The following is a 10,664-nucleotide window of genomic DNA, read 5'->3' on the forward strand; positions in this document are numbered from 1 at the left end:
CCTGAACTCCTCTAGGGAACTTAACTCCCCGTTTCCATCTCTCCAGCATCAGTGAGCGCAAGGCGGCAGACGTGGAGCTGCCGAAGCAGGAGGTGGAGGCTGGCCCTGGCCGGAGGCACCTTTTAGGCATCACAGAGGAGACCCACGACACTCCAGAAGAGGAGCAGGAAGAGCAGCAAGAGGAGGCCCCAGCCAGGCTGAGAAAGGCACAATTCCGGTAAATTTGGGGGGCAGGCAGGAGAAACAACAAGGTGGTGAAGAGCAGGAGAAACAACCTGCCCGTGCTTCACTCTCTGTAAAAATTATTTTGGGGGCCCTGGCAACCAGGAAGAAGTCCTTGACTGTGTTTGGATGTGATGCTAAACCAGGGGTGAGGGTCCTCAGGCTTGCAGGGGCCCAACAATAGCCCTCCATGCCTCTCTGAGGGCCCCATTTGACTCTGCCAACTCATACTCCCCTCCCCAGGCCTTCCTTTATTTACTTATTGCATTCCTGCCCCACCCATTTCTCCCAAGGAAATCAAAGGTGACGTTGGAGGTTTCTGAGCAGAGCTTGGATGGCTATGAGTCATGGATGATTTAGTTGAGATTCCCGCATTACAGATGTATGGTGTAAAATGCAAAGTTGGCTTGGCAGGAAGGGAAGGGGACTGTCCAACTGCAGCCAGCCCACCTCATTCTGTTCTTGAAACATGTGGTTTTGCTCCAGGCTGAGCAGCTACTTACAGATTGTGTGACTCCCAAATCACCATGTGCTCTTCTCAGCTCTTCCTCAACACTTGATTTCCTCTCGGGGGGGCCACTAGGGGGCGCATCGGAAGATGGCCGACATTAACATCTCTCCGACCCACACGAGGTAATTTGGAGGCTATGATGGGAGTAAACCCACTCAGGATGGTGAGTGGGACTGCCTTGCCTGCTGTGCCCGATACCACCCCCGAATTTTCAGGGGATGGGGGCACTAGGCACAAAGCCCTCCTGTGGGATCTCGGCGCTCCTGTGGGATCTCGGCGCTCCTGGACGCTGTCTCTGATTCGCGCCACTAGCTGCAAGAACTTCAAAAGAAACAATTTGGATGAAGGAATGCACATATTTCAAGAAAAGAGGGGGAGTAAAAGACTGCAACAGAAGAGATCTCTGGAAAACAAGATATTAAACTGAGAGAAGACACGTTAAGATACGGTACGGTACGGCAAATGACTGATGGGGGAGGGGGGAAAAACCATAGAATCATAGAGTTGGAAGAGACCACAAGGGCCATCGAGTCCAACCCCCTGCCAAGCAGGAAACACCATCAGAGCACTCCTGACATGTGGTTGTCAAGCCTCTGCTTAAAGACCTCCAAAGAAATAGAATCATAGAAACCCTTCCTTTCATTCCTTTTGTGATTAAATAAGAATCCCTCTCCCCCTCATGAGTCAGAAATGTCGCTTTAAGGACTTAAGCTGTGGATTTAAGACTGTGTGGAGATAAACTTTCGAACCAAAGCATGTTTTAAGAAGACCATGGAATGTATAAGAGCTTTGTTATGACGCAGTTAAAAATGCCGCCGCCATCTTGGGAAGTGCTGTCGGAGGACTGAGTCTGGGAGGAGAAACAGAGAAAGGGAGTTGTTTTTATATCATGGGAGAAACTCGATGAGGACTCAAGAGCGACAGCTTTATAATTAATGATGGAAAAAGAGACGTTATTTATGAAGGCGTTGATATATGGAAACCATCTCGAACTGAGGACTGGAAAGACGGAAAAATCCACACAGGAGTATTATTGGTGTTTATCGGCTTAAGGAGACTATCAGAAGAGATCTTAAAGGATAAAGAGAAAATATATGAATAAGATGCGATGTGGAAATAGCAAGATAAGACTGGATGGAATTATGAACATCTGTTTGGACTGATTGGGACTGATTTGGACATAAATGCAGTAGCAATAAGAGGATCGGAACCTCCCCTTGAAATATGGGACCCCCCCAACAAAATTTTAAAATTCGGCTCTGTAATTTGGAATTTATATGATGTGGTTTGATTTGATGTGATTGGCCGGTTAATAAAAAATTATTTAAAAAAAAACAAAACACTTGATTTCCTCTCTCGGCCAATCTCTATTTAAAATTCACATTTTCTTCTCTCTCTTCCTCCACCCCAAGAAACCTGTCGGCTCCCTTCTCTGACATGAAGGACCTGATGCTGAGGGACTTGGACAAGTTGTTCCTCGCTTCCGATTGCCGCCAGTTCAACCGCACTGAATCCCTCAGGTGGGTCCTGGGGCAGGAGAAGGGAGGGGGCGCTAAGCATTTTGGGGGGACGACTCTTGTGAGCATTGAGGCCTGGGAACATTGTGGGTGACCCTTCTGCCTGCCTCCTCTTCCCCCCTACAGACTGGCAGACGAGCTCAGCGGCTGGGTCCGCCGGCACCAGATCAACCGCAGGAAACCCTCGCAGTCTCGCAAAGCAGCTCAAGCCAGCCAGGTGTGATGTCGATTGTGGGGAGGCAACTGTTTGGGCAGGGAAATGGAGGGGTGCAGTGGCGATAATCCCTTGTGGGGCTAGACAAGGGCACCCAGAATCTTCCTGTGGTTTGCCAACAAGGTTGAGGGCAGGGCCAGGGGCTCTGTTACTTCGCAGCTTCTTGATATCCTTGCTCTCGTTCTTCATTTCAGGAAAAACCACAAAAGAAGCCCCCTAGCCCCTCCCGCTATGTGCCCGCCAGCCCCCCCAGGCACCCTGAGAGGTAAGCGGCTTCTGCACCAAATTGTTTTGAGTTAGCTCCCTGTTTCAATGTGGAAACACTCTCGCTCACCCTGCCCCTCTGGCTTACAAGCTAACCCCCCCTCCCAACACACACGAGGAAAAGGGAACAGGGAGGGAAGAGGAAGAACTCAAACTCCAGCACCAATTCTTAAGTTCTTATAATGACCAGCCGGCACACCTCAGGGGTAGGAGGTACGCGATTGAGCTAGCCTCTCACAGCAGAATGGATGGGGTGAGCCCTGCTTCCCATCTCTCCCCCAGAGGCTGGCTAATGGAACAGCTGCCTCCAGGGCTAAGGGAGAGGAGGCCTAGTGGAGCCTCTTCAAATTGGCTCCTTGCTTCATTGCTCCCTCCACCCACCCGCTGGAGACGCCATTCCTGTGTCCCGTGGCAGTGATGAGGTGGAGGGAGCCCTTATGTTTGCAGACAGATCTCTCCAACCCCCCCCCCCATCCTCTGCCTTTCCAGGAATTCCCTCAGTCAGCTGCAGGTATACCAGCACCCTGACCACACGGAACACGACTTCATGGACGCGATTGACCGCCGCGAGGATACTTTCTACGTGGTGTCCTTCCGCAGGGTGAGTAAAGAGCGTCTTTCAGGGACACTAAGCCTCCGGGAGAGTTGAGCAGGCAGTGCTGTGCCCCAGATTTTGCATTGCACGATGTTCTCCTTCAGGCATGTGGCTCCAGAGAGAGAGCCAGGAAGAAAGCAGTAGAGAAAAGAAGCCCTTTTGAGACTTGGGCAGAAGATTACAGGTTGCATAAAGGCACACTGGGGCAAAGATGCAAATGGAGAATTTTCCCTTCTCGGAAGCCACAAGGCAGGAGTGCCTAACCTGTGGCCCTTCCTGTAGTTGCTGTACTACAACTCCCATCAGCTCCTTCCAGCATGGCTGGCGCTCAGGGATGCTGGGGCTTTGCACCCATCTTTTAAATGTTTTTTTAACAGCTGGGATAATAGAATTGTAGAATTGGAAAGGGACTATGAGAGTCACCTAGTCCAACCCCTTACAGTGCAGGCGTCCGGGATGATGAACAGCTCCTTGGGCCGGCATTTGTGGAGTCTGGGAGCCAAACGGGGAGAGGTTGTCAGGGCGTGTCCTTGAACTCCAGCACACCCTGGGTCCCTTAATTCTTACATCAGTGATGATTTTGTCATGAAATCTCACTCAATATTGATCCAGAGCAGAACTCTGACTTATAGTTAGCAGAGTAAAAACTTAAACACGTTGCAGGATTCCCCAGAAATAGACCAGAGGCAATTGTATTTCATCCAGCAGAGCTTTACTGCTGAAGGCAAATGAGCATAATGGTCACAAATCCAATACATTCAGGACTGGCACTGTCCATAAGAAATCCAGTTGCAGCAGACTTAACTGAAACTTACAATAACTTCTAATAAGTCTATGTACAGAACACCACACCAGAAGGAAAAGAGATAGAAAGAGAAAGTGAAACCCAGCCTCCTTCTGGCCTTACTATTATAGTCAGCATGACCTTGACAGAAGAGATAACCGAACCAGTTTAGGCCAGCTGTACTCAGCTTCTCTGAAGGAACAACCCAAACATCAGGAACCTTCTGCTTGCTTCTTTCACACAGAGAAGCTTCCAGAACCCTCTTGAATTAAGTAGAATAGGAATGATCTCTACACATCAGATCAATACATACTTTCTGCACAAAGAAATGCAAACTGACAGATTTTCCTCTCCTGTCTTTCCCCCTCTTTTAACCTTAGGATCACTTGTTGCTGCCTGCCATCAGCCACAACAAAACCTCCCGTCCAAAAATGTCACTGGTGATGCCAGCCATGGCTCTCAACGGTAAAGAAAGAAAGAAAAGAAAATGTGCGGGTAGATTTGAGGACTTTGTGTCCAAATGTTTTGTGCGAGATGCAGTCACTGGCTATATCTGCATCTCCATATCTATATATAAGTATATCCCTTTGGCGCTGTGGTCTAAACCGCTGAGCCTTTTGGGCTTGCCGATCGGAAGGTCAGCGGTTCGAATCCCTGTGATGGAGTGAGCTCCCATTGCTCTGTCCAACCTCTTGCCAGCCTAGGAGTTTGAAAGCACGCCAGTGCAAGTAGATAAATAGGTACTGCTGCGGTGGGAAGGTAAATGGCATTTCCGCGCACTCTGGTTTCCGTCACAGTGTCCCGTTGTGCTAGGAGCGGTTTAGTCATGGTGGTCACATGACCCGGAAAGCTGTCTGTGGACAAATGCTGGCTCCCTTGGTCTGAAAGTGAGATGAGTGCCGCAACCCCATAGTCACCTTTGACTGGACTTAAGCATCCAGGGATCCTTTAACTTTACCTTTTTTTACCAATATTATTATTATGATTATTATTATTAGGATGCCGGTGGCGCTGTGGGTTAAACCACAGAGCCTAGGGCTTGCTGATCAGAAGATTGGCGGTTCGAATCCCCGCAACGGGGTGAGCTCCTGTTGCTCGGTCCCTGCTCCTGCCAACCTAACAGTTCGAAAGCACGAAGTGCAAGTAGATAAATAGGTACCACTCCGGCGGGAAGGTAAACGGCGTTTCCATGCGCTGCTCTGGTTCGCCAGAAGCGGCTTCGTCATGCTGGCCACATGACCCGCAAGCTGTACGCCGGCTCCCTCGGCCAATAAAGCGAGATGAGCGCCGCAACCCCAGAGTCGTCTGCGAGTGGACCTAATGGTCAGGGGTCCCTCTACCTTTACCTATATTATACAATTTATACCAGTAGGTGCCAGGGTGGGTTACAATAATATGTTATATACAATTAGAGGGGGAAAGAAATTCTTTCCACGAAGCAAATATGAAATAAATAACAATCGCCGCCTTGCTTTGTTTTGTTTCTCCCCCAGAGAGCCTGTACAATTCGTCCCTGGGCTACGAAGTGATGATGCAGATAGACTGTGAGGTCATGGACACCCGTGTCATCCACATCAAGAGCTCCACGGTGCCTCCCTTCCTGAGGCGGCACGACGCCGCCACCCGCGACAACCGCACCCACCCTTCTTCCCCGCCGGCCTTTTCCGGGAGAGCGACGGCCCGCGCGGCCTTGCGGGCCCCCAGGCCCACCTTGCCCTCAGGGAGACGGCCCCCGCAGCGCACCCTGTACCTCGGGGAGCACGGGGGAGGGGGCTAGCCCGGCCCGGCCCCTGCTGGGAAGGGTAGAAAAGGGAGGCCCCCCACCCCGACGACACCGGGGAGAAGAGCCCACTTGACGGAAAGTGGGGGCCCTCGCGCCAGGGGAACGGACCCACCCCCTCAGTGGAACTCCTGCTCGTGTCGAGAAATGGGCTATGCCACTCTGTCAGCTGATCTCACGGCTGCCTCCAGGAGGGGTCAGTGGGGATTGGATCCTGAGGTTTGGGGTGCTGGGGGCTGGCACCGCAGCCACTGCCTCCCCCTCCCCCTACAACCCCCCCCCCACTGCGTGGCCCAGTTGAGACTTTCTGTGCGCCTCTGCTGCCCCCTGATGGCTGAGACTAAGGAACCTGTGCATTTGGGTAAATGTGGGAGAGTGAGGAAGGGTGTCTATTTTAAACTACTGTCTCCAATCGTGTGTGTGTGTGTGTGTGTGTGTGTATGTAGGAGAAGGGCAAAGGGAAGTTTGCAAAATGCAATGTGTGTGTTTGTGTGTGTGTGTGTACACTCCCCTCCTAGTTACTCTGATGGCACTTAGATCTGCCTCCTTTGGATCCTCCTTGTGTTTTTTTATTTTTAAAAAAGGATAAATAATAGCTGCAAAATAAACTTAATATGTGACCAGAACTGCTTTCTCTTGCTTTCCCCCCCTTCCCGCTGGTTTTCAAGCACCACAATACAGGCGACTCATATCGTCTGAACAAGAGGGCTGTGTCCCCTTTTTTTTCCTTCAAATTTTTTTCTTCATTTTATAACACAAATAAACAACACAAACAGAAAAACAAACAATACAAAAAGATTCTTGTCTTATCCTTACTTTTTTCTAAACATTGTTAGGTGGGCTTCTCCAAGTCCCCCCTATCTGATTTTCATTTTACCTCATCTTTAGCAGTTTACATATATCATAATTTCTAACCTTTTTTTAAATCACACTTTAACCATAAAAATCATCACATTTTATCACTTACAAATAATACTGTTAAGAGAGCTGTGTCCCTGATGCTGGGGTGGAATAGACACAGGTGGTCTATTCTAGACACACACGGTCCAGACAAGAGCAAAGCTTGCTGGTTTTGTCTTGAGTTTCAAAATACTGCTGCCCGCTCCCCTCTGGCGAAAAGCTGTGTGCTTTTATAGCAAAAGCTACAATCCGATCACATGTCGTATTTCAATATTTAGTGAAGCTACAATCTGTCTTTCAGCATAGCAAGGCCTACTCTGTGGAACTCTCTGCAGGATGATACTATGCAGGTGCATTTGTACGTTCTTCAAGGCCAGCTGCAAACTTTTTAGTTTAAGACAGGCCTCCCCAGACTTGCAATTTTTATATTACGTATATCTGTTTTAAAACTGAATTTTATCCTTGTTGTTGCTGTTTAGTCATTTAGTCGTGTCCGACTCTTTGTGACCCCATGGACCAGAGCACGCCAGGCACTCCTGTCTTCCACTGTCTCCCGCAGTTTGGTCAAACTCATGCTGGTAGCTTCGAGAACACTGTCCAACCATCTCGTCCTCTGCCGTCCCCTTCTCCTTGTGCCCTCCATCTTTCCCAACATCAGGGTCTTTTCCAGGGAGACTTCTCTTCTCATGAGGTGGCCAAAGTATTGGAGCCTCAGCTTCAGGATCTGTCCTTCCAGTGAGCACTCAGGGCTGATTTCCTTCAGAATGGAGAGGTTTGATCTTCTTGCAGTCCATGGGACTCTCAAGAGTCTCCTCCAGCACCATAATTTAAAAGCATCAATTCTTCAGCGATCAGCCTTCTTTATGGTCCAGCTCTCACTTCCATACATCACTACTGGGAAAACCATAGCTTTAACTATACGGACCTTTGTTGGCAAGGTGATGTCTCTGCTTTTTAAGCTGTCTAGGTTTGTCATTGCTTTTCTCCCAAGAAGCAGGTGTCTTTTAATTTCATGACTGCTGTCACCATCTGCAGTGATCATGGAGCCCAAGAAAGTAAAATTTCTCACTTCCTCCACTTCTTCCCCTTCTATTTGCCAGGAGGTGATGGGACCAGTGGCCATGATCTCAGTTTTTTTGATGATGAGCTTCAGACCATATTTTGCACTCTCCTCTTTCACTAGATTTGCCTAATTTTATTAGGTGTAATTTGTTTTTGTTTTTCTTTTAAGTGCATTGGTTTTTATCTGTATTTTCTTACGAACGTTTTATATTATGTGAGCCACTTAGAGAGCTTCCCCCCTCTCCAACAGTATTATAGTTGGAAGAGACCCTGAGGATCATCTAGTCCAACCCTCTTCAATGCAGAAAAATAGGCATCTATCTCATACGGGGATCGAACCTGCAACCTTGGCCTTATCAGCACCACGCTCTAACCAGCTGAGTTATCCAGGCAAAAACACTTGAATGAAGTGCTTCACGCATCTTGTTAACTAAAACACAATTCCATCGCGGGGTTTCAAAATCAGACGGGTAGTAAAAATCAAAGATTTTTTTGAAATTAAAATAGTTGGCAATCGGGTGGAGCCTTGCTCAGGGTAGGGAGGGGCAGGGGAAAGCATGGCACTCACATACACGACTCGCATGCCTGTCCAGAACATGTCTAGACTCCCAGTGGCACATAAACTGGGAACCATGTTGCAAGAGAAGGAATGCAAGGAGGTGAGAGCTGCCAGCGGACAGGTAGCAAGTCAAGGAAGGCGAGGGAATTTTTGAAAAAAACTGATTTCAACCAGCTGCTATCGCTCAATGAGCAGGAGTTATACTTTAATATTTTAGTGTCAGGGTGCCCACTGGCATCATACGCCCACAACTGCGTGGTGTTTCTTCCTAGAACTATAAATAGGTTTCTGTGTACATGCAAGAGGTTGTGTGTGCAGCGCATTCCCCTGGACCACCATCTCTCATAAAGTCTGGATGGGTGGTAAGGCCAGATTGGATGGTCTGTCCCTGGAGGCTGATGAAACCTCAGTGATGGTCAAGGCATGCTTAGAGTCCAGCCAGAGTCCAACACTCTCCCTTTGCTTCTCTCACTGCAAGACGCAAGCAAGAGACTCACAGAACCATTGTTATCAGTACTTTCTGTCACACTGCGCAAGTCCAAAGAACAGTTTCCACAGAAAACGTCCTTGCATCGACAAAACAATCCCAGCCTTCTGCTGCTTCTTGAAACAACTTTTCTGTTCTTCTCTGTTTCTGGAACAAATGATTCTCTCACACACAGAAAGTTATTCCTTTGGCAGTCTTCTTTGGCGATCACTCGTAGCTGAGTAAGATTGTCTTCCATGAACACGGTTTTAACAGTGAGTCCATAAGTGACTGTGAAGGCCAATTCTGGATCCACACGTCCTTCCACAGTGGGGACATTGGTTTCCAGATGGAAGTTGATCACAGTGAGGGTTTGGATTTGAAGAAGAGCTTGGATTTGATATCCCGCCTTTCACTCCCTTTAAGAAGTCTCAAAGCGGCTCACATTCTCCTTTCCCTTCCTCCCCCACAACAAACACTCTGTGAGGTGAGTGGGGCTGAGAGACTTCAGAGAAGTGTGACTGGCCCAAGGTCACCCAGCAGCTGCATGTGGAGGAGCGGAGACACGAACCCGGTTCCCCAGATTACGAGACTACCGCTCTTAACCACTACACCACACTGGCTCTCTGGTTTGCCAAACATGTCTTCCTCTTAGCACATTTCTCCCTTTCGTCCTGAGTTTGAGCATCTTCAAAGCCCACAACACTCTTATCTCTCATGTGATTGGCTGCCTGTGAGTCATGTGACACAGGCATTCCATACTGTTGTGACTGTTATTCAAATTGTTTTCATTTGTGAAATGGTCTCCCCTGGGAAGCTTGCACCTTCATTATTCATCTTTAGGTGCCAGGTAAAAATGTTCCTGTTTAATCAGGACTAGGGCTGACTGACATCTCATATCCTTTTACGTGCTTGTGGAATGAGGAAGGGGGTTATAGATTTGTTTCTGTTTTTATTATGCATTTTGAGTTTTTATCATGCATTTTTGTTCTGGGAACCATCCTGAGATCTTCGAATGAAGGGCGGTATAATAATAATAATAATAATAATAATAATAATAATAATAATAGTAATAATAATAATAATAATAATAATAATAATAATAATATCATTCTCATTCTTGCCAACTGCGACCGAACTCACTCATATTCATTTCTCCCCAGTTACTACGTAAGTTCCTTGGGAGCACGGAGCTATGGAATAATTAGAACATTGAACCATATTTTGCTAATGAAGCTCAAATACAAGTGAGCTGCTGTGTTTAAAAAAACCAGAATGTGTTATGAGTATTTCTCGTTATATCCCTATAAGTGAAAGGGCTAGACTAGGGCGCCTTTTGAGGAAAAGATCTGGAAATCCAAAAGGAAACAGGCTCTGGCAATCCTGAGTTCTACCCTGCAGTGACCTCAGCCTGGCCTGGTCCGAAAGAAGGTTGCGCTGCAGCGAATGAGACCATTTAAGAATCATCTAGTCCAACCCGCTGCAATGCAGGAATCTTGCCCAAACTCGAATCCATGACCGAGATTAAGAGTCTCGCAGTCTACCAACTGAGCTATCCCAGGAGTACAACAGCCATTGCATCGGTTCTTTGCATGCGGACATTTAAGCTGCTACACATGAGAAGGAACCAAACTGCCTGCTAGCTTGTTTTCATCTAAGCAATAAACGCAACCTAACAGCTAGTTCACTCTGACGTCCCTTTAAACCAAAGATGTTCTTTAGCTGCAGATCAGACGAGAGTTGTCATAAAACACACCATTTAGGAAACATCATCATCATCATCATAATTT

At 47.8% G+C, this 10,664-nt stretch overlaps 1 protein-coding gene across 3 annotated transcripts in view; it reads left to right on the forward strand.

Annotated features, from left to right (window-relative positions):
- The window catches only part of ATF6B (activating transcription factor 6 beta), a 20,211-nt gene extending 13,698 nt beyond the window's left edge, over positions 1-6,513 (forward strand). For all 3 annotated transcript variants that reach the window (XM_053379113.1, XM_053379115.1, XM_053379114.1), the window contains 7 exons: positions 47-217; positions 2,146-2,253; positions 2,377-2,467; positions 2,659-2,729; positions 3,218-3,329; positions 4,488-4,572; positions 5,601-6,513. In XM_053379113.1, coding sequence (XP_053235088.1) covers positions 47-217; positions 2,146-2,253; positions 2,377-2,467; positions 2,659-2,729; positions 3,218-3,329; positions 4,488-4,572; positions 5,601-5,884 — 922 coding nt within the window. In that variant the 3' untranslated portion in view covers positions 5,885-6,513. The remainder of the gene's footprint in view (positions 1-46; positions 218-2,145; positions 2,254-2,376; positions 2,468-2,658; positions 2,730-3,217; positions 3,330-4,487; positions 4,573-5,600) is intronic.
- Positions 6,514-10,664: the final 4,151 nt, after the last annotated feature.

The sequence above is a fragment of the Podarcis raffonei genome, chromosome 2 (genome assembly GCF_027172205.1).
Source record: "Podarcis raffonei isolate rPodRaf1 chromosome 2, rPodRaf1.pri, whole genome shotgun sequence".
Lineage (NCBI taxonomy): Eukaryota > Metazoa > Chordata > Lepidosauria > Squamata > Lacertidae > Podarcis > Podarcis raffonei.